The sequence below is a fragment of the Lynx canadensis genome, chromosome B4 (genome assembly GCF_007474595.2).
Source record: "Lynx canadensis isolate LIC74 chromosome B4, mLynCan4.pri.v2, whole genome shotgun sequence".
Taxonomy (NCBI): Eukaryota; Metazoa; Chordata; class Mammalia; order Carnivora; family Felidae; genus Lynx; species Lynx canadensis.
In genome coordinates, this window is record NC_044309.1 from 67039592 (window position 1) to 67064066 (window position 24475).

The 24475-nt window shown below is 37.1% G+C and overlaps 2 protein-coding genes across 2 annotated transcripts in view; one reads left to right on the forward strand and one right to left on the reverse strand.

Moving 5' to 3' along the window:
* Nucleotides 1-24475, reverse strand: part of SLC2A13 (solute carrier family 2 member 13) — a 377212-nt gene that overhangs the window by 211388 nt on the left and 141349 nt on the right. Inside the window, exon 4 of the mRNA XM_030322194.1 lies at nucleotides 1968-2076. Within this exon, the coding sequence (XP_030178054.1) occupies nucleotides 1968-2076 (109 nt within the window). The remainder of the gene's footprint in view (nucleotides 1-1967; nucleotides 2077-24475) is intronic.
* LOC115518606 (60S ribosomal protein L21-like) lies at nucleotides 21783-22345 on the forward strand. Its single transcript, XM_032593947.1, has one exon. The coding sequence runs from the start codon at nucleotides 21832-21834 to the stop codon at nucleotides 22312-22314; it is 483 nt and encodes a 160-aa protein (XP_032449838.1). The 5' UTR covers nucleotides 21783-21831; the 3' UTR covers nucleotides 22315-22345.

The window sequence follows — 24475 nt, forward strand, 5'->3', positions numbered from 1 at the left end:
AGAAAGAGTAAAGGATAACACACTATAGGAATGACTCCCAGATTAGTCATCTTCCATCCAGATGATGACAGTAGTGCAGTCTGTTATAATGAAAGATTTGCATTAAGTTTTATGGGCTTAAAATATGAATGTTTGAAACTGTGTATTATGAATAACCAGCAGTTATTTATCATAGGCATCTTTCATTTAAGTGTCTAACCCTCTACCTCCAGACATTAAAATGTCGTATTAATTTCTTCAGGGAGTTGGCCATCTGTTTTGCATCACATAGAAGCAATCTAAATTGAGCCATCATTTACCTTATTTATTCTTCCTACTTTCCAGGATTAATACTCAACTGCAAGCAAAAGCTGTTTGACAATGCTACCTCTATTATGTACAGTTTGTGATAAGCAAAGCACATAATGACTACCATAAATCTTAAGAAATATCAGGATTCTTAGACTCATATCACTTGATCTCACTGTGAAAAGACTGAGTATTTGGAGAAATAAATGCCTTATTAAAATCTGAAAACCCTGGGGTGCCTGTATGGCTCAGCCAGTTAAGCATTCTACTCTTGATTTCGGCTCAGGGCATGCTCATGATTCGTGAGTGGGAGCCCTACATGGGGCTCTATTCTGGCAGCACGGAGCTTGCTTGGGATTCTGTCTCCCTCTCTCTCTGCCCCTCCCCCCACTCACTATCTCTCTCACTCTCTCTCAAAATAAAATAAACTTTAAAAAATTAAAACCTTAATCAGCATGGTTTACACTAGATATCTGTGAATGGACTATGACAGCCATTTCAACTAGGAACACACCTGGCCTCAGCCACTACCCATCAATAAGAGTTGGCTCTGTTGATGATGTTTTCTAGGAATACAATAAAGCAGAACAAAAAACAGAGAATATATTTTAAGTTAGGTTGATAAAATAGATATTCACATAGGATATCATTGCACTGCATTATTTGAAAGTATGAGCCTCATTACAATTCTGTTCCATCACCACACTTAGGATGGTAGACACAGAACCATTGTGGTGCACCTCATCCAGAAAACAAACATAATCCCAAGTAACTTCAAAGGAAAATGTCAAGAGTCCTAAATACAAATGGTTTACCAAGCAAATTTGAATTTTACATGATTTGCATTTTTTGGTGAATAATTTCAGCCAATAGGTTGTGGGGGAGAATTTTCCAAGATTTAGCAGGTTTTCACCCAACAACTAATTTCTCGGCAAAACTCATGACTTTCCTCTAACCCATGTTGTATTACCTAGGATCTTAAAAGTCTTTTCTGTGGAGGACTGAATAGTCCTGCCCAGCCCTTATCACAATTTGAAATTCTATATTAAACTGTGAATTTATTCATGTCTACTTTACTCATTCCTGTGTGTCTCGTATAAAATAGGCCATTAAAAATGTGTTTAATGTGAATGAATGAAACATGCTACAACCTATTCATCCTGCTCCACCTCCCAAACCCATACAACTTTGGGGATTAATCTGAAACTAGACAATATGAACTTTTGTGTCTTCCCATTCTGATGGTAATAAACATCTTCTATTAATGTTTTCATCACATTGTATTGTAACTGCTCCCAAAAGAAACAAACTAGTTATCTGAGTGCCCATTAATCCCTGGCAAGGCCAGATGATTCCCTTTTGTTTCACTTTCTAACCAGCATCAAGTAATGGCTTATGAAAATGATACATTCATTAGCTCAGAATATAAGGAAGTATCAGATGATGTACAAGAAGAAATTTATGATATCAAATAAGGCAATAAAATATAACAATATAAATCACCTCCTTCTAAACCACACATCGACAGGATTAAAAATTGCAAAGTATCTTCCAAAAGGAGGATCCTACACAATTCATACAACAAAACACCAAAAGTCCTATTCTTTTTTTTTTTTTTCCATGTAAAATAATTCCTTCACAATTCCTTTTCAGTAAAAAGCCAGGAAAGAAATACATACATGATGGTGTTAATGCCTGAGAGCTGTTGGAACATTTGCAGACCACAACCCACAATTAAAGCTCGGCGAGTTGGGGGATAACTCAGCATTCTGCAGATCACAGGTCCAGCTTTTTTAAAAAGAAAGAAAAAGAAGGACACATCTATTATTTTCAGCTCCCACAGTCATTGTTCCCATTAGGATTAATTTCCCCAAATCTCTGTGAATGTCAACATAACTGGGCATTATAAAATAGAACATATATACTTTTACAGAAATCTGGGCACGATGTATTTTCTAAAACAGATTTAGTATATACTTGAGTTTAAACTGTAAAAGCAACAAGGAACAACTGAAGTTAAAGCAATTTATGGGTTCTAGGAAGACCTACATAATTGGAACTGTCAGAAATTATTCTTCCTTAAATCCCTACAAACTGCATTAACTACTCTTCATTTTTCCACTTTCTTGGCAATTATTATTTAAAAATCCATTCAATGTGGGACTACTTACAAAGTCACTGGCAAATTGCTTTAATCAACCAAAAGAATGGCATTCATTAAAAACAATTAAACAAGGAACAGAATTCATTCCAATTTATCTGACTTAAGTAACAAAATTCTTTCCAACCTATTCAATTAAAGTTAAGAAATTTGGGCAAGGTATCAGACTTGGTTATGGTTTATATGGTGTATACTATTAATAATGCTACCCAAAAGATAATAAAGAAAAAAATTACATAGGGTTATAAATAAATATATATAAATATATTTTTTTTCTAGATTTTTGAATAGTTCCCTAAGGGGCATTCAGTGATCTTTTTAAAATACAAATGGGCTTTCAAAATGGCACAGATGCGTTGGTCTCTATGTCAGAACACTAGATCAATTTTGGAAAGCTGCAGATATGAACCACAGAGGTCATATGTAAGATAACTAACCTTATTGACGTCTATGGTCTGGGCATAATTATTAAAACTGCCCCTTCTAGTCCCAGAAGTACTTCAAGCACACCTTTACCTTAGCTTGAAGAGGCATTCTATACAGTGTCCTCATGGGGCCAGGGTTGACTCCCAGGACCTATGGTATTCCCGCTGTTAGAAGAGATGGCCTAGGATCACTGGAATGTTAATTGCTTAATTAGAGGAATTCTTCCTGGAGGCCAAGTTTCATTAGTAACCCTAAACCAATGTCAAGTTCAAAATCCAAGGAAATTTTACCATTTCAGCAACCTTTAGGAAATCTAATATCCCAGTTCACAAAAATGGAATAAAATATGCTGTTGTCTTGGCAATAAAGTTAACATGGGATGTTGAGCCAGGGTATTAATTAGAATGAACATTATCAGGTGAGAATATTCATCTCTACATGCATGTGATTAAACACATGAAAAACTTGATTTACTGCAAGATTTTGTCCTGAAATGGTAAGACAGGATACGGACAGACAGAGAGCATTTAGGTCATTCAAAGCTTAATGCAGTGACAAACCCCTTTAGAAAGGAGGGTTGAAAGTATTTTAATGTCAAATGTTTTAGTTTAAAGTAAAGCAGTTTTATAACCTAGTGTATCAGAAAAGCTGAAATAGGTAGATTTTCAAAGCTTACTGTGACAATAATGAAATACATCTGGATCAGTTGACTGAAAGGTAGCAGGTTCGCCTGCAATTCAGCTATCTGTAAATGAGCCACAACATGAAAAACACACACAGCATCATAAAATGATACACCAATTCCATAAATAAAAAAAAATAAGTGAAAATATTATCACTACTTTGTATACCATGGAAAATTTAAAACAACGACGACAACACAAAAATAAAACCCCTTTTTCAGCTTTTAGTACTAAACCTCCATAGATGAGAAACCGGTGTTTTGCAAGGAATCTATTATAATCTGTGGGCAGGCTGTGCCTACTTTCACTATTAACTGTTCCATGATTTGATGGACAGACTAGGTAATAATGATTTTAGGAGACAGAAAATAAAGAGAATAATTAGGACCAAATTAGGATTAAAGTTTGACTTGTATAAATAACAAGATATATACTATTGTATAAATGTCACATATGTTATTTCCTAGTTTTTTAAAATTCTGAGTTTTTTTAGCTTTTTCTTGGTTTTGATTTCCTGCTAAAAATAAACAATAGCGGTTCTGTTATTAGAATGGCTTTAATATAACAGATAAATTCTGGTCACAGCAGTGCACATCTGATTATGCATAAATAAAAGGAAATAATTTCCTTTCATTAAAATTATAACCAGCTTTATTAGGCAGTAAAATTGACGTAAATGCAAACTATCATTAATTTTTGTATCACAGAAGATATGAAGCAGAAGAAAAAGATCAAACATATAATTGGTTGAATGTTTGTAAGTGAAATTTAAAATGTCATGCTCCACTTATTATATTTGATTTTTATAATAAAAACATTTAGTGTATACAAACATTTTACAATTTTAAAAAGTTATTTGTCTTTGGACACAAATTCCCACACAATAAAACCTACTGGACTCAAAATATAACATACACTAAAACACCAGATGAAAGAACCAAACATAGGTTCACCCTTTTCCTCCATTTGAACACTTCATACTAATATTCACAATGGCTGTCCAAGTGTGGCAGGTACTCCAGTGGCAAGGATGAAAAGGACAGTCCTACAAGTGTAGCCACTCCTGTTTAATGGCTGTCTATGAGCCAAGCCTACAGATGTTTCTCCAGGTGTAATTAAAAATGCACTTAGAACTCACTCTGAATAAAATCCAGCTCCTGATTTCCACTTCCACACAAGATGGGAGTGATGGTACCAGATTTGCCTTCAACCTTGAAACCAACTAAAAGTCATGAAAAATGTATTGGACAATAGTTCTCATGATAATGGGTAACAGGTAACAAAGGGTAGTGACCCTCTGAGATTCAGGACACAAAAGAAGTGAACCCAACAAAGACTGCCCAGCTTAATGCCTCAAAAAAAGTTTCCAGGACCACAATACAAAGAGGGAAGCTAGGCAGACCCTGGTGGTCTCCCTGAATTGAAAGGATGCAGCTCAGAATGCAGGGATGCCAAAGCAGCTAGGCTTGCCAGAGTGGAGAGAAATTCACAGACAGGGGACAATGGAGATCTGCAGTCCCCCTTGGGTATTCCTCCATTGAGTGGGTATGTGTGAGGAAACTACTCAAGGCAGGATAAGAGCTGCAGGAAGGGATTAAAGAATTCCACTCCAGGACTTGTTTGTACCAATCAGAGGGAAAGATCTAGAGTGTAAGGAAGAGTAATCAAAAGTACCCAGATTAAACACTGCTTGGGTACCATCCAAAAGAGTTTAAAAATCAAGACCCCCCTGCTTCCAAGGAATTGAATAGCATCTGAGAACAAGTTCATACAGTAAGATAAAATTTATAATGTCTAGCATACAATAAAAAATTATCAGACATGCAAAAAGGCAGGAAAGTACAACCTGTAACAGCAAAGGGACTAATTCATCAGGAGGACATAACAATCCTAATGTTGAGGCACTTAATAAGAGTTTCAAAACATATGAAACAAAAATTGATACAACAGCAAGGGGAAATAGAGAAACCCAAAGTCATACTCAAATATTTCATCATTCTCTTTTCCATAACTCATACAATTAAGCAGGCTGAAAATTTGCAAGATACAGACGATTTCAACAACATGATCAACCAACTTGAGCTGACATTTTAAACAACATTCTACTGGGGCGCATGGGTGGCGCAGTCGGTTAAGCGTCCGACTTCAGCCAGGTCACGATCTCGCGGTCCGTGAGTTCGAGCCCCGCGTCAGGCTCTGGGCTGATGGCTCAGAGCCTGGAGCCTGTTTCCGATTCTGTGTTTCCCTCTCTCTCTGCCCCTCCCCCGTTTATGCTCTGTCTCTCTCTGTCCCAAAAATAATAAACGTTGAAAAAAAAATTAAAAAAAAAAATAAATAAACAACATTCTACTGACCAAGAGCAGAATACACATTCTTTCCAACAGTAAATGAATGGTAAATGTCACGGAATAACTTAGCAAGAGAGATTATATTCTCAGCTCTAAAACCAGTCTTAATTAATTTAAAGGTATTTAAGTCACACAAAGAATGTTCTTGTACCATAAAGAAATTAATGCAGAAATCAATAACTGAACTGGAAAATTCCCTCCTTATTGGACACTAAACAATACATTTCCATGGAAAAGAGAAATAAAGGGAAATCAGAAAGTATTTGAGCTGAAAGAATATGAAAACACAACAAATGAAATATCGTGGAATGCAGCTAATGTAAAACAGAGGAAAATTTACAGCAGTGACCATGGCTTCCACTTTACAAAACCAGGAAAAGAGGGACAAATGAAACCCAAATAAACAAGATAAAAAGAAATAAAGAGTAGAATAGAAATCCAGGAAATAGATAAAAAGACAGTTGAGGGGAAAAAAATCAATGAAACCAAAAGCCAGTTAGTTCTTTGTAATATAAATAATATTGATAAATTTTGAGCCACACTGTGGTAGGGATGAATAATAGCCCTCAAAAGATATGCATATGAACTAATCCTTGAAACTTGTTAATGTTACCTTAGATGGCATAAAAGAACTTTGCAGATGTAGTTAAGTTTAAGGATTCTGACATGGGAAAAGGGAGAATCAGGACAGGATGGAGAATCAGGACAGGATGGGAGAAAGCAATGTGGCCATGAACACTGAGACTGGACTGATGCAGCCATAAGCCAAGAAATGCCAGTTCCACCAGAAGCTGGAAAAGCAAAAAACAAATTGTCCCCTTAGAGCCTCTAGAGGGAGCATGACCCTGCCAACACCCTTGATTTAACCAGTGAAACGAATTTCAAATGTGAGGCCACCAGACAGTGAGAATAAATTTCTACTGTTTTAAGCTACCAAGTTTTAGTGATTTTTTACAACAGCCATAGGAGATAATACACAGAACAATCAGGAAAAAAGAAAGAGAACATACAAGTTGTTATCATGGATCAGAGAAGTGTCATCGATACAGATTCTACAGATAATTAAAAAATAATAAGGGGTATTATGAAAAACTTCACGGCATCAAATTCAACATCTTAGATGTAATAGGCAAATTCTCTAAAAGACAGAATCTTCCAAAGCGAACTCAAAAAATAGCCTGAATATACTATAAGCTATTTTAAAATAATGAGTTTTGCAGTTAAAAACTTTCCTCAAGTCTTAATGCTTTGACAGAAAATAAAATAGGTCAGGGGCACCCAGGTGGCCCAGTCAGTTAAGTGTCCAACTCCCGATTTCAGCTCAGGTCATGATCTCACGAATTTGTGAGACCAAGCCCCATGCTGGGCTCTGTGCTTACAGTGCAGAACTGGCTTGGGATTCTCTCTCTTCCTTTCGTTCTCTGCCCCTCCTCCACTCTCTCTCAAAAACACATTAAATTTTTTTTTTTTTTTTTTTTTACAAAAGAACGCAGATTAGCAGTTGCTTGTACAGGAACAGTTAAAAAGGAGCACAAAAGAAAGTTTTGAAGGAGCAAGGACATGGTCACCATCATGACAGTGGTGAGGGTTTCACAGTGTACACATCTGTCAAAATGTACCAACATATAAACCTTAACTATGTACCATTATTATATGTAAATTATACCTCACTGGATATACTAAACATAACACACACAAACACACACACACACACACCTTTACAAATAAATAAACTATGTCAATAGGGCTGACACAGTGAATGATTGGGAAGGAGAAAATTCAAACATTCGAAGACCATAACCTTCGCTGAAATAAGGGCACAAAGGAGTTATTAATTAGATGCAACAACATATTTGATTAAACTGGACTGATGCAATCAGCTGCAAGATTATCAAGTGAGAACTGTTGAGGATGCAGGACCCTTGGAATCTCTTCAAGATTTTCCTTGCTCTTATCTTCCCTTTCCTTTTGTTTTTGTTTGTGGATTTTGCCATGTACTAAAGAAAACTTAAAGAAGAAGTAGAACACATGATGACTAATGAATTCCAAGACGCAAACTGTAGGCGGCTTCTCCACTGCTGAGTCTTCACAGACTAAATTATTTGTCAAAGGGAAGATGCTCTGTGGAGACAAGCAGGGCCCTCAGTGGGAGCAAAAGAATCACTGCTCGGCTTCAGATAGCACCCTCCCTGCTCCCCAATTTGGGGCTCCGTGACTGGGTTGCAAACAAGCTCAGTTAAGAACCCAACACCACAGTCCTCTGCTGAGACAACTAGAGGACGCAGTTCTCACGCTCCACAGGCCTTCGGGAAGGGAGGACGTGTGCCAACCACAGTGGACACCAACAGATCAATGAGGATTTCAAGGCATCTGCTCAAATCCCAATGGGTTTTCTAGTATTTCAATAGCTCTTCATGTCTTATGAACCAATTTTCATCATCAGAAGAGCCATAAGTAGGTGAGAGCATTTGGTGTTAATGAGCAAAGGAAGCACAAAGGGATCACGTGATTTCCGAAGGTGACAAACCAGTAAGCATGTAGAGCTAGGAGTTGAGCTACCTTCTTGTTCATCCATAAATGACAGGAAGTTTTATATGCATACTTAGGCTGATTTTCCTTAGCATAAAAAAATCAACAATTGTGAACAGTATAACAAAACAGAACTGAAGCACTTTGAAGCTGCAGTAATAAACATGGTCTGTGCTCAAGACTCTAATCCCTCAACCTCCTCTTTTTCTCTTTTTCATAGCCTCACTTGCCACAGTCCTCAAGCCTTAACTCCAGAGTTAACTGGTTCAGAAAATTCATTTTACTCTACTCCCTCCACCATTCCCATCTCCAGGGAGGTGAGCATCATTTGCAAATAATTAGGAAATGGACACACTTGTTTCATGATAAAGTCAGTGTGTCTGTGAAGCAGGCCCTCCGTGCTGCTGGGGAAGTCTTTCATTCATCTCTAGTTGGGTCCAAGTTATAGTTTCACAACATGCATTTCAAAGGTCTTCTTCCTTGGACTTCCACTGTTCCCTCCTGCCTCTGTGACCAAATGCTCCTAGCCTACATAACATGCGTGAAGCACATTCTGTGAGCCTACTCTGTGCTAGGTACAGGAACACCAGGAGTCTCAGAGGAGCTCCTAATATCGGGGAGGGGAGGGAGTCACCAACAGAAATAAATAAGTTACTCCACAATAGCTTAAGTGCTCTAACGGAGGTACATATAAAGTAAGGATTCAGGCCTAGGGAAGGACCCAGAAAAGGCATGCCAGCTCAAGTACATATAAAACAGAGGTCATCATTTCTCACCTCAAACTTGTTCTTTACCTTATGTGCTATTAATGAAGATTAAAAACTTGGCACTTGGCTATTCATTCCCTCTTCCTACTTTCCATAGCCAACAAGTTGCTAAATTCTAATGAAAATGAATGTATGTGTGCCTCTTTTCTTTCCACAAAACATCAGAAATTTTTCTTTGGTTTTTGTATCTGTGCTGTCTGTGGCTCCCCAGCTCTCTGCTGCCCCAGCTGGACTCTCAGCCAGCTCATAGGTGAGACAGCACAGGGCAGAGGATGGCAGTGAATCCACAGACCAGGGCTGAAATTACAACTCCACTGCTTGGCCACTGGGAGCTTTTCAGCAGGTTACTCAACCTCACTAAGCCTCTATCTTCTCTTCAGCTACGTGGGTATAGTAGTGGCACTGGCCATTATCAGGATTAGAGATAATAAACTTCCTGGCATACAGCAGGTGTTAATTTTATATGTCAACTTGACTGGGTCACAGAGTGACCAGATATTTAGTTAAACAATATTTCTGGGTGTTTCTATGAGGGTGTTTCTGAATAAGATGAACATCTGAATGGGTACACTGAGGAAAGCACACTGCCCTCCCCAATGTGGGAGGGCATCATCCAATCCACTGAGGGTCTAAATAGAACAAAAAGACAAAAAGAGAACAGAGTCTGTTCTCTCAGTCCACCTATTTGAGTTGGCACATTGGTCTTCTGCCCTCAGGCGGGGACTTACACCATCACTCTCCTGGGTCTGCAGCTTGCAGTGGGCAGATGATGATACCTTCTCAGCCTCCATAACCATGTGAGGTCCATTCCTTATAATAAATCAATCTTCCTCCCCGCACTCTCCCCTCCCCCACAGTTCTCCTATTGGTTCTGTTTTTTGAAGAACACTAACACTGACTAAGAAATACATTCTGTATTCAGTGACAAAGCCTTATATATGGTCTCCACTGGATCAGTTCAGCCTCTCCACACTGCCATCACCCTAACGCATACCACCAATCACTTACTTCACTTACCTGCTCAAATCTTCTGTAACAGACCCACTAGGGCCTATCTGATAAAGGGCACACACCTGTCCCAGACTATCTTTCTAGATTTATCTCACAATACTTCTTCTCTAATACGCTATATACTTCAACAATCTTGGGGTAACCCGTTTTACAGAAAGAAGCCTCATATTTTTACATCTCTGTCTCTTACAATGTTCCTGTTCTATGAGGTCACCCCTGTTCCCAAAAGAGGATATTCTGTCATCTGAATCATGCTGTCAGTTTTATACCTCTCTTATGCTCTCACTGCTGGCTAATTTGTTTTGCAGGGTAGGTAGCTGATGTTTCTTCCACACTGAATTACATGGGGTGGGGTGAATGGCTCAGGTTTCATCTCTACTTTATCATTTTGCTTCCCACTGTACTTAGCCTAAGGTCATGCAAACAGAAAAAATTCAATAAATATATGTTTAATGAATATGAGGGAAAAGGAGGGAAGGGAAGGAAGGAGAAAGAACCAGAGCAAATAATGGTAATTGAGAACTCAAGAATAAAGCAATCTGAATACACTGCGAGTTGCTAAACAATGTTGTGATTAATTATAAACCATCACTAAGATCCTGAGCATATCTATGCTGTTTTCCTCTTCAATATGCGGCAGATGATGTTTGTGATTACAAGCTGGTGCTTGGCACATGTTTTGTTTGGAAGAATGGACTGCTGCTACTGATAAATTCAACCCCATGTGGCTCAATCATTCCTTCACAGTCTGGCATTTATGCCAATACATTCTGAGATCCTTCTAAGGCAATCAATTTGCCAAGATGTTGTGTTGGGCTAGTTGTCTATAGATGCGTGCTTATGAGCTGATCATGGTACATTAAGGCCTATATGCAATGACTGTGTTAATCCAGTCATTATTATTCTAGGTTGCTAAAGCAAAGACTTTTTTCCTATTTACAAGAGGAGATGATAATGGGGCTTTATACTACTAAAATCCTGGTTTTCCCCCAAAACTTTGGTTTTTATCTTAATTCTAAAATATTTCTTTCATTAAAGGTATCTACATAAATGATGGCAATCATAAAACGCACCATCTAGCCCAGCAATTCTCAAACAAGACCTCTGAAGTTCCTAACAGCCATGGGAATATGGTATGTTGCTGAGGAAAAAAATATTAAAAATTACTACATTAGACAGTCTTTCTTGAGCTAAGGGAGATATCCTTTTTTAAAAATAAGTGAACAGTTTTCTTAAACTATATTCTTAACAATACTGTCTTTGGACAAAGCAATTTTTAAGTGAAAGAATATATATACTCTTAACCTAATGGTCTTTTGCAGTATTTTCATAACAAGTTGTCATTCTTAGTGATATAAAAAGTCTCTCACCTACCCAAATTTTCTATTACACACTAAGATCTAGGACTATGTATAACTTGCATCTACTGAAGGATTCTGCAACCATAAGTAATGCTGGATAGCACAGGGACCAAGAGTCTCCAAATCAGGGAGTCAAATCAGCTAGATCTGAATTTAGCTTAGCTTTGTTGAAGCTGTGTGACCTTGGGCAGGTTCCTTACTCTCTCTGAGCCTCACATGCCATATATATGATAACATGTACTTCACAGTTATATGGTGATGATTAAAAGTGGTAATGCATGTGAAGTATTGCACCAAAACTCAAATAATGAAGCTATTATTTCATTTATCAGCTCTCTAGAATTTCTCCGTAGATGAATAGAAGTAGAAAGTTTTAAATGAAAAATTGTTGATAAATCACATGGGTTTTCTTTCTAGATAAACAAATACAGTATCTTTACTTTTAAGATTCCACAAAAATACAATTCAAAGAGCTCCATTAACATAAAAAATAAATGATACACTTATAATTTCTATTTTTTTTATAATAAACAGAACATTCCTATACAGATTACTAATAAACCACTAGGTGATAAATCAATAATACCTATGCCACAGGCACTTATAATGAATGGCAGTTCTATCAAATTCAATGGCATATGCTGCCAAACTATTCATACAACCACAGAAAAATTAGAATTATCCCATTGCCTGTCTTCATTTTAGATCATGTGTAGACTCCTGAGAATTTAAATATTCCTATATCTCTATTACATCAGAACATTTTTTAAGATATATAAAGGATAACTCTAAACAGTAATACTTTCCTTGGTTTAAAAAGTATGTATTCATATGGATATTTAAATTTTATATGAATATTTGAATAATATTCTATTAGCATTTTTCTGTTTTTAGATTTAAGCATTCAACAAATAAGTACCACTGAGAATAAAGATGAAAATCTAATCAGGATTCATGCATTTTTTAGTGTTCTTTCTTTTTCTATTTGGTTTTATACCTGATAGTCACCATGAATGGAGATACCAAAAAGATAAAAATCAGGCCAAATTAAATAGCTCATAATTTTACAGTAGGGCAGAATGTTGAAAAATTACAAATGTCCTGCCAGATCCTGGAAGCATAATTGTTGCAAACATAGGTGGTACCTTGAAATATAACATCTTAAAGAAAATAGACTGATTTCTGTCAGCATGGTTTTCAAAAACTCATCATTATTCCAAAAATAGCCAAGAACTAGATTTAAAAATGAACCAAACATATGAGGCTGTAAATGTATTCGCTAATTCTAAAGTAGTTCTCCTACCCCACACTCTTATCTCTTTGCCCACTCTCCAATTACCACCAGCAGCAACAACAACAAAAAAAAGGCGATGGGAAGGAGAGATCTTGGTCTCCTATGTGTTTAAAAAAATCCACATTAGTCATAAAATATAGAATAAGAAATAAAGATATTCTATAAAAAGAATTTAGTACTAAGTTCTCCAAAATAGGGTAGGAAGTAGAGTATTGGGTTCACGGAAATGAAGAGCTGATTCAAAATATGGATTTTTCCAAGACTCACATCTTTCACTTATAAAGGTTTAACTCCAAAAATAAATAACACTTATGGAAGAATGTAAATGCTGTGGAAAAAGGGAACAGGATAATAACTGCATCTTCCATTTGTTCAGATACACTAAGACATATGTGAGATTTAAAATGTCTGTACTAAGCCATGAACACAACACACAAAGCTTGCAAGGGAGCTCTATAAACATTGGTCGCTGAATCCAAGAGAGCTGGTGCACTGGACCCTGGAGGCCACAGGGTGGAAGAGGGATTCAAGAATCTATTTGGCTCAGGGCTGCAATCCAAAAGTATCCTACATCAGCATATAAATAAAATCTCACTTAGGGCTGCTTTATACACTGGCTCTCTTGGCAATTAAGGTCTTTCCAAAAAAGTTTTGTGTGGCTGCAGAGCTTGCTTTGAGTTAACAAAAAAAACACCAGTCACTTCCGAAGACCTTAGCAGAAAGGTTGACCTACACAGCAAGGATGAACAAAAGCCTGGATTTTTAATGAAAAAACAAAAAAACAAAAAAACAAAAAAACAAAAACAACAACAACAAAAAACTTCATTAGATATGTCCTTTAGTCTTCTTGTTTTAATCTACAAAATTCAGAAGAAAATATACATCAATAAAATGTAAAACACAAATGACAAAATATAATCACTGTATTTCCCAATCAAATACAACTTAATAGGAAGACCGGTTAACTGGCATAAACACTGCTTCATTTATTCTAGAAAGATGTGCTAGGAACAACACAGTACCAAAACAATCTCTTTTCTTTTGCCCAAAATATTTTATGGCCTAAAGCAGCTAACTAAATACCCCAACCTCAGATCAATACCTAAAATAAATACTGAAAAGGAAATTTATGCCATTAACAAGCTGGTACATTAATTTTAATTAAAAAAAAAAAGCTATTGGATTTCCACACGGAATTGATCACTTTTACTGAAGATAAAATTTTAAGCTTTTACTTTTAAAGGCTCATCTTGTTACTCATAGCAAATCTGAAAAAGAACAAAATGAGGTAACCTGGAAAGGTAGGAGAGATTGATAAATCTGAGTAAGTTGAAATAACTTCCAAAAACTACTCATAAATCTGGCTCAGAATAGCATATCTTTTAACTTATCAGAAATAAAAATATGACATCTAAAAGCTAAGGCATCTGGAGAAATGTCTTTCAAATTCTCCTTGCCTGGTCGTTATATGCAGTAGGATAATACATAGAAGAAGTATTAAAAGCTCTCTTGTGTCTGGTTCTGACAAATTTTCACAAATATCTACTTATAGGTCCAGTGATACATAAGCGAGGGACTCAGCTGTATAAAAGACGTGGTTTACGTTGATTAATGCGTTATAAAGATCAGTTCGGAAGATCAGTGACCTTTTTTATGGCAAAGTGCAATTTTCAGAGTTTCTGGCTCATTATGAGGGTAATTTCCTTTAGGATCACAATTTTAATTTAAGATAAACCTGAAGGATAGCATTACACCTAGAACACAACTCATCACTCAATGAAACCCAATAAAATACTACTACATCAAAAGGAAAGCAAAGGAAAAGGAAAACTCAATGAACATTTAGAAACATTAATATTATTTTATTAACTTGAGGCACAGAGCATATCCCTGAGCCCACAGATTTAAATAAAACTTGGGACATGAGAGATCTGCTAGAATAACACAACGCCTATGGGAACTGGGCTTGCCTGTATACTATGAGGGTGTTAACATGTTCCTTTTTCTCGTATGCGCACGTACATACACACACGTGTATATATCTATAAAATATGTGTACATATGTATATATGTATACATACACACACACACACACACAGAGAAAAAAGATGTTTTATAGTTACAATGATCACCATTATAGAATCTCATTATTTGCAGACCTTTAGTTGCTCATCCCCCTTTCTGACCTCTTCTCCACGCCTACTTGGATGAAGAAAATGAGATATCGTTGAAGATATAAGTACGTTTTTTTCTAACTGCTACAATAATTCTGTTCCTACTTCCATGTTTCTATGTAATGCATAGGCACATGCCTACAAATCTAAGAGTTCTGAAAAACTGTGGCAGAATTTCAACAGAAAACAATTGTTAGAGGAAATGGAGAAGTGAATTCCGTATGTCCCACTCAAGAAATTGTATGGCAGGAACCAGAAAAATACCAGTATAGTAGACCACTATTTGCATTCAGTGCCTGCGAGCCTGAGAACAGCACGCCAACTAATCATCCCTAAGCAATTTCATTCAATCTATGTTCACAACCAGACACGAGAGCTTTTAATGCTTCTTCTATGTATTACCCTACTGCATATAACGACCAGACAAGGAGAATTTGAAAGACATTTCTCCAGATTCCTTAGCTTTTAGATGTCTGTGTGTATCTAACCTTATTTCCTTGGCATCTTTGGTTTTAATTTGTGATTGTTTTTCATTAGGCAGATTCTCCTACTTTTCTAACATGACACAAACCGTAATTTTACTTGATATGGTTTGAAATGCTCTTCTAGATAAATATGGCTCTCTAGGGATGAGGTCAGTATTTGAAAATCTACATATGGCTGTTTTATTTTGAGGCATGTCTGCAGTTACCATATGGTCAATGGCAATCTGTGAAGGGAGTCAGGATGTGTCTATTTAAAATACTGACTGAAATTTGAGTTTCTCCTTAGAAATGCTTTCATCCATCTACTTTTTTCTGAATGCTGAAGGTTAGTCTTTTAAAAATGCAATCTGCCCGCTGTACTGCAAAATTCAATTACAAAATAAAATTCATTTCTACATATTTTCGGGTATGCATATATAAAAAGCACACTGAGATGTGGAAATGGTTCTAATCCTGCTACTCAACTTGTTCATTTCTTAGACTATATTCTAGTATGGCTCATGATCATCTGAATGTACAATTTAAATAGAAGTGAAGCAGTGTGTAGCTGCATGCTTCTCAGGGATGTCCTAGAACATCCTGTCCTTTGAGGTCCCTTAAAACATCAAGATTCTATGACTCTGTTGAATGAAACTAATTTAGCAACATTTACATTAAAAATATGTGGCTCTTTATGTGAAATATAGCCATGATGTAACTGTTATGTAGGAGTATAAACAAATGTTCTATTTGAGTGAAGAATACAGCTTTTATAAATTATTCCCATTCATTATTCATCAAGTTACTATAAATGTTATAGGAAAATAGTGAAAAACCATTTTTCCAGCACTTTTCTAAAAAGTACTATTCATAAATATTCTATTTAGACATTGGTATAAAGCTCTTTCACTTTGTTGTCATATATCCATTTGGTCTTTTAATGAAAAAGAAATACATCTGTGTGAGTGCTGAATGGTTGTGAAGGGGCAAGGCAAGCTCAATTCTTTCTAATGAGACAAAGAACTGGCATATTTAAAACCAGAAAATGGCATTTAAATAACCACAAAAAGTCTGTTGTAAAATGGTATTCTGACCTAACAAGTGATGACCTAAATAGATTCCCTATCCCAATGTACTTTCACCTCACTCTGCAAATTACCTCAAATCTTAAACCAATTCCGAAGTCATCTGATGTAAGTTCCTGTAACTTATCCTCTTTCAGCTCAGTGAAAGCAACTCTTTCCTCTCTGACCCCCTATTTCTGTGCCCCATCTTACTATCTTCTTCCTCCTCTGGGATCTTCCCTTTTAAGCAGTCCCTCCACCCCGATCATACCAAACAACAATTCCATCATCTGTAAACCTCCTGGAAGAATAGGTCTACATACACTTTTTTCAATTTCCACCATGTTTATGATATAAGCACCCTCCCCTTCCCAGTCTTCCACCACTGTATTGAAAGTCTCACACTCGGGGCCCCTGGGTGGCGCAGTCGGTTAAGCGTCCGACTTCAGCCAGGTCACGATCTCGCGGTCCGTGAGTTCGAGCCCCGCGTCGGGCTCTGGGCTGATGGCTCGGAGCCTGGAGCCTGTTTCTGATTCTGTGTCTCCCTCTCTCTCTGCCCCTCCCCCGTTCATGCTCTGTCTCTCTCTGTCCCAAAAATAAATAAAAAACGTTGAAAAAAAAATTAAAAAAAAAAGAAAGTCTCACACTCAACAAAATGTCATTAATGAAATTCTAATTGCTAATACCAAGAGTGAGTAGTCATTCTCTTTATCTCCTTACATTTCACGCTATGGGCAATTCCTTTGTAAAGCTCATTCCCTGCCTTCTCTGATACTAGAGAATTTTGTATCTCTAACATTTTTTTGTTACATTTCAGTGACCTTTGCTGGATCCTTTTCTTCTGTTATCCTTAATTGTAGGCATTCTCTAAGATTCTACCCCAAGTCCTTTAAATTCTATTGTAGTCTCTTTTACTTCCAAAATTCCATCTTTTCATTTTAAAAAATGCAACAAAAAGCATGCACATATACACACAATTTTTAAATATAATCCTGTCCTGTTTCTTGATCATCAAACTGTGTGTCCTGATGCTTCAACAACTAATTTTATCAATCTGCTAGCATGGAGGGCATTTTTCACTATCCACACAGGGTATCCCCTGTAGGAAATCTCATGTAAGAAAATACGTAAATAACAGTATAAATATTATTTCATTTTCTCCCCTCATAGACAATGAGAATCATGCAATTGATTGCATTATCCTTGCAGTTATGGCGGACAGGAGGCTCAAGTCAAATATGCAACCAATTGTCGCTAAGTTGTCTACACCTCTATGGTCAATAGTATATATCTACATCTTAGTCCTCCCCTGGCGTTGACTTTCTCTTCTAATTCTTAATTTCCCATATCATTATGTTTTGATTTTTATTTTAGTTCCACTTTCCTGAATGTATTTTCTGTAAGTTTCCTAAAATCATATAGGAAATAAGCCAAGATATAACCAAACAACCAAGCAAACAAATAATGTAGAACTGTAGGCACTCAACAAATTCAGAATCAAATCATTAAATCCCAGTTATACACATAAAAATAAATATGATATCCCTGCTCTATGTCTCTTTTTTTGGAAAAGGTGTTAACAAAATTCCTTCTAGGAATACCAGCTCTGTTTTGTTTTCTCTTTGCCCTGTATATCCTACTTTGGGTTGATCAACAAATACACTTGTCAAATGTCTTCAGATTATCCCCTACTTCCAGCCCATGCTTGGTGACGAATAATCAAACTAATAAGCAGTCATAATCATTTCACTCCTTTCTTCAAGTCACAATTTCAAGGTTGCCCCAATACTTAAAGACTTCTTATTATGGCGCCCAAAGTAGTCTGGTATCCAGTTTCAAATCTCCCATAATAACACAGTGAACTTGTCACCACTCAGAGACACACATACACTGCCATATCTCTGTGCCCTATTTCAAGTTCTTCACATTTCTGGAATGTTTAAACCAGTCCTAAATCTCTCTTCCAAAGTTCTAACCATCCTTTGAGGTCCAGCTCAAATAATATCTTATCCTCGGGGTCTTCCCTAACCTGACTCAAATGTCAGAATTATTAGCTTGCTCCTATTTTTCACACTCATCTTACATCACTTTATTTTAACTTGTACAATGACTATTTTTACACATTTCTTTATCTACCATTAGGTTAGTTTAAGTCCCTTCTGGTTGAGTCCATGTGTTATACATATGTTTGTTTCCTCACTGTGGCTTTCAGGTAATGCTCACTGATCAATTATCAAACTGAATTAAAGATAATTTGGTTGATACAAAATCTCTCCTTTAAACATTTTTCACTTAATAAACATTTCTTTAAGATCTGGTATTAACAAATAATTTGAAATGTTACCATCTTTGTCAAAAGGTACAAGAAGTTTATCAAGCATAACTTATTTCCATCATTTCAGAAGTGGCTTGGGTCATGTCAGCATCTGTGGCTGCATGAAAATTCCTATGCTATAGTTTCTTTATGGTAGTGAATAAATTCATAGGTGATTCCTCTCATGACCTTCTGACTCACTATAAATACTGTTTATAGTTACAAATCATTATATTGGAGTTTAGAGCAATGCACATGCTTACAATGAAAAATGAAAACACTGTATGCATACAGACTGACTGTGATGGCCTACTTCTTAGGAAACTATCTGATAAAACATAGTGAAAAACTTAAGGTATAAAGTAGGCTCTTCTTCCTTTCACTCACACTTCACTGCTCAACTGAAATCTGTAAGAATCACATGGTAAAAACACAGGAATAGCATTTATAGCTAAAGTAGGGCAGGGAACACAGCCCACAAAGCCCAAAGATCTTCTGTTGGGAAACATATCTCCCAAGAGCCTGCTGCCCAAGAATGTGGTTTATGCAGATGCTGTTAATTAACATGACTCATCCATTATATTGCACTTGCTAATGACCTCAGTTCTTATTTCACTGAGAAAACAGAAGCAATTAGAAGAGAACTAATTCATCTTCTCACCACAACAGCAATCTCCATGTATCTTGACCCATATGCTCTGCCATACCCCCTGGTACAAGGCTAACGTCTGTACTTTTGATCTGAATTCTATCCCTTTGAGCCTGTGGAGAACATTGCTCCTATAATAATTATCCTTCCCTCTATCCCAGTGTCAGTCTCCTCTATTTATTGGATCTTTCCCATTAGCATATAACCCTGATGTAGTATCATCTATAAAATAAAACTGAAAAATCAACTTTTAAAGAAACCACATCACCTTGTAGTTTATACCTAATTTTTCTACCCTAGTTCACAGATAATTTCCCTATGAACCATTTAGACTTTATATCTCCACTTCGCTACCTCCTATTATCACCTCATTCCCAGTCTAAGTAGGCTTTCATCCCCACCTATCCACTGAAATCATCCTTGTAAAGGCTTCCAACTATCTCCACTTTGCAAATTCAATCATCAAACCTAAACTATCAGCAACATCAAGAAATAGTTTTTTTTCCTTCCTTCTTTCTTTCCTTTCTTCTTGAAACACTTCCATCACCAGCTTCCAGAAATCACTTTCTCCTGGTTTTACTCCTACATCACTAGATGCCCCTGCTCAATCTCCTTTGCTGGATCCTTTGCTGCTCCTCCAGCTGACCTCCAAACTTTGGAATGCCCTGGGGCCCAGATCTCTCCTTTTTTCTGCATGTATGTATTCCCCATTGATCTCCTCCAACCCCCATGACTCCCATGACATTGCCATGCCAACCCCACCTCTGAGTTCCAGACCCACAAACCCAATTTCTGACTTCACATCTGCACTTGAATATTTGACATCGCAAAATGTGCTACCCAAAACCGTACTCGACTCCCCAGCAATTCACTTCTTGAGCATTCCCCTTTGCACAAAATAAAATCTCCATTCATCCAGCTGCTTCAGCAACTAGAGTCTTCTTATTCTCACACCTGTCAGTTAAATCTATCCACTTAAGCTGCCTTTTCTTCAAGGCACACATAGCTATCTGATCGAAAGCCAGGTTATGTATTTACTTGTTTTCTTGTTTACTGTTTATCTCCCTCACTAGATGAATTTCTATGCAGCTGGGGTTCTGGACTCTAATGCCTATCCCTAGGACATTCCGTGCCTTGCATATGTGTTAAAAGAATTCTTTAGCTTCAAAACCTACGACCGCTTTGGATTCCAGGCACATTTCCATACCATTCTTTCTGATCTCTTTCAGAATCAGAGTCAGTGGAAAAAGCAAGTGTTCTGGCATTAAACGTGCCTGGGTTTCTTTATGAGCTCTGCCCTCCCACACCCCTGCCAGAAGCATTATCCTCATCATTGACATCATTTATTCAGCACTCAGTATACTCCACAAAGTATGTCAACTTCTTTATACATGTTGTTAAATTGTAACAAGACATATGGGGCAAGTGTTATTATCCCTGTTTCACCCATCACACAACTGCTAGCTGGTACAGCAAGGACTTAGTTCAGGACCTGCTCCCAAAGCCTCTCCTCTTAACCAATATATTCTCCTTCAGCTCCAGTTCAACAACTTGCCCAAGGTCTCCCGTGGAGCTACGAATGGCGCAAAGAGGACTCAAGGCCACATCTGGCCTCAACTCATGTTCTTACTAATGATGCTGATGACATCAGTGCCATCATCTATAAAGCACAGTGATGATCACACAGAATGAGATGATGAGTGCACTCAACAGCTTCTAGCTCCCTGTCCTGAGTTCTAACATTTACATGCATGTGACTACATTTTTAAAAGTTTCACATTGCGTCCTGAAGTTTTCCCTAGTCTCTGTATTATATTCCAGTATATTTGAATTGAGAATTCAAATTGAGAATCTAAATGTAAATGCTACATATTTTCAAGACATATTCATATTTATTAAAGTATCATTATATAACAATTTGTACAATTTTAGAAAAATAGCATAGAAAAATGATGACTATCCCTGAATATCACTGCCTATAAACTGAGAAGTTTTACATTATGAATTGTGACAAATAATTCCTATTCCCCTTATAATGTGATTACACTATAAATTTTCTTTGTAATGTTTTACATAATTTTCCACAGAACACTTAAACAAAATTCATTTCTTTTGTCAACATTTCCTCAATGTTGAATTAATCAAATGTTTTGTGTTCGGGTACTTTTATATGTTCTAACTGAATTATAACTCAATTTTATTCTACCATTCAGAAATCTTAAAAATTCATACTAGCATCAAAAAGAATATATTCGCTTCCTTTCGGCCGGAACCGCCATCTTCCAGTAATTCGCCAAAATGACCAACACAAAGGGAAAAAGGAGAGGTACTCGCTATATGTTCTCTAGGCCTTTTAGAAAACATGGAGTTGTTCCTTTGGCAACATACATGCGAATCTACAAGAAAGGTGATATTGTGGACATCAAGGGAATGGGCACTGTTCAAAAAGGAATGCCCCACAAATGTTACCACGGCAAAACTGGAAGAGTCTACAATGTTACCCAGCATGCTGTTGGCATTGTTGTAAACAAACAAGTTAAGGGCAATATTCTTGCTAAGAGAATTAATGTAGGTATTGAGCACATTAAGCACTCAAAGAGCCGAGACAGCTTCCTGAAGCGTGTGAAGGAAAATGATCAGAAAAAGAAGGAAGCCAAGGAGAAAGGTACTTGGGTTCAACTGAAGCGCCAGCCTGCCCCACCCAGAGAAGCACACTTTGTGAGAACCAATGGAAAGGAGCCTGAGCTGTTGGAACCCATTCCCTATGAATTCATGGCGTGATAAATGTAAAAAAAATAAAAGACGTCAAGACTGTAAAAATGTTTCTTTTAATTGAGTAGCAGCGCGGTATTGTCTTCCCCAAAGAAGTATTTAAAGCAAACTTTATATCCAAATTCAGTGGGGGATGGTTTTATTCAAATTTTGTGGGTTTTGAGGCACCTGGATGACTCAGTTAAGCATCCGACTTCGGGTCAGGTCATGATCTTGCAGTCCATGAGTTTGAGCCCCGCGTCAGGCTCTGGGCTGACAGCTCAGAGCCTGGATCCTGCTTTGGATTCTGTGTCTCCCTCTTTCTCTGCCCTCCCCTGCTTGTGTTCTCTCTAGAGTCTCAAAAATAAACATTAAAATATGATGGGGTTTTTGTTTGTTTTGTTTTTGCTGAAAGATGTGAAGTGGTTTATTGTACAATATACTCAATTGATTAGGAACTGCCAGATAGTACCTATAACATATTTTATAGTAGTTTGAAAATAGTTCCTCTAAATCACTAAGAAAAAAGATTTTTTAAAAACAAATGAAAGGTTATCTGTTGAGATTGCATTTAAGCACAGAAAATTGAGTACTTGTAATTGTATCAAGTCTTAAGTAGCTATGTTTTAAGGATAAAGAACTTCCCTTTGAAGCCTATTACTTAAAAAGATTGTTTAAAGCATTCTGGTTCCCACTGAATTGTTTTCCCTGTCATTTCCTGTTAAGTGTTTTTCTATATGGTGTTACGAAAAATTTATTTATTGGAAACGCTCTTTGTTGCCCCAGGTCCTTTGCACTTGCCTTTGCCCAAGACTGCCTATGCTTTCTAAAGTTGGTGAATTCCTGATTGTCCTTTGTTCACCTTGCATGTCATAAGTGAACCTTCCCTAATGTATTTTAAGGAGAAAGGAGAGGAATGAAACTGGAATCAAAGGAGAAAATCTGCTTTGGGATGATAGAATTAAATCCCTTATATCTATTTAAAAAAAAAAAAAAGAATATATTCTTTCTCTCCAAGATTTATCCATTGTGTCACATGACCAAATGCTTTGCTAGGCCTGGAAAGGGCTTAACTGCTACTCACTACAGTGATTCTTCCTACAAATGCCTCCAGTTTAGAGAGACAAATATTTACAGACTTGGAGAGCAAATTTCACTTAGGCAAACTGTATACTTTCTGTTAAATACTAATTTTAGAAAACTGAGGGAGAGAAAAACAAATTCACCTTCCTCCATCTGGCTTACCCTTTGTTACTTTGCTATGGAACAGGAAGAAAATAATGCCCAGGGAGGGGACTGAGAAAATTATGTACTCCTTAATAATATTAAACCAACATAGTAATTTTAACTACATACATCGTTTTATTTTTTTTATTTTTTTTTTAATTTTTTTTTTCAACGTTTATTTATTTTTGGGACAGAGAGAGACAGAGCATGAACGGGGGAGGCGCAGAGAGAGAGGGAGACACAGAATCGGAAGCAGGCTCCAGGCTCTGAGCCATCAGCCCAGAGCCCGACGCGGGGCTCGAACTCACGGACCGCGAGATCATGACCTGGCTGAAGTCGGATGCTTAACCGACTGCGTCACCCAGGCGCCCCACATACATCGTTTTAAAGATAATCTATCTGCAGGGTGCCTGGGTGGCTCAGTTGGTTGAGTGTCCAACTTTGGCTCAGGTCATGATCTCGCAGTTCGTGAGTTCGAGCCCTACGTCGGGCTCTGTGTTGACTGCTCAGAGCCTGGAGCCTGGTTCAGATTCTGTGTCTCCCTCTCTCTCTGCCCCTTTCCCGCTCATGCTCTGTCTCTCTCTGTCTCTCAAAAATGAATAAATGTTTAAAAAAATTTTTTAAATAAAAAGTAAATTAAAAAAATATAATCTATCTGCATTCTGAATTCCCATACAAAAATAAGTCCATGTAATAGCTTTCTGCAAGTGACTGCTTGGATAATGCCTACATTTTTATATAATGGTGTCACTCAAGAGCAGTGGAAATTCTCTAAATTTCTCCATGACAAGTCCCATTAATTTTAATTGAAACTTCCCATTCCCAGCCTATCCTTGGCAGATAAAACAGCTTAGAGATTGTAGCCAAATGTAAGATTTCCCAGGAGGGTATCTGAAAATAAGTTATAAGTATTCAAGTAAGCCACCTGTCTGGATGAAGATTTATTCATTTGATCAGAATAGCT

Bases quoted from the DNA above. Each gene is read 5' to 3' on its own strand.
- LOC115518606 (XM_032593947.1), top strand. From the start codon at position 21,832: ATGACCAACACAAAGGGAAAAAGGAGAGGTACTCGCTATATGTTCTCT.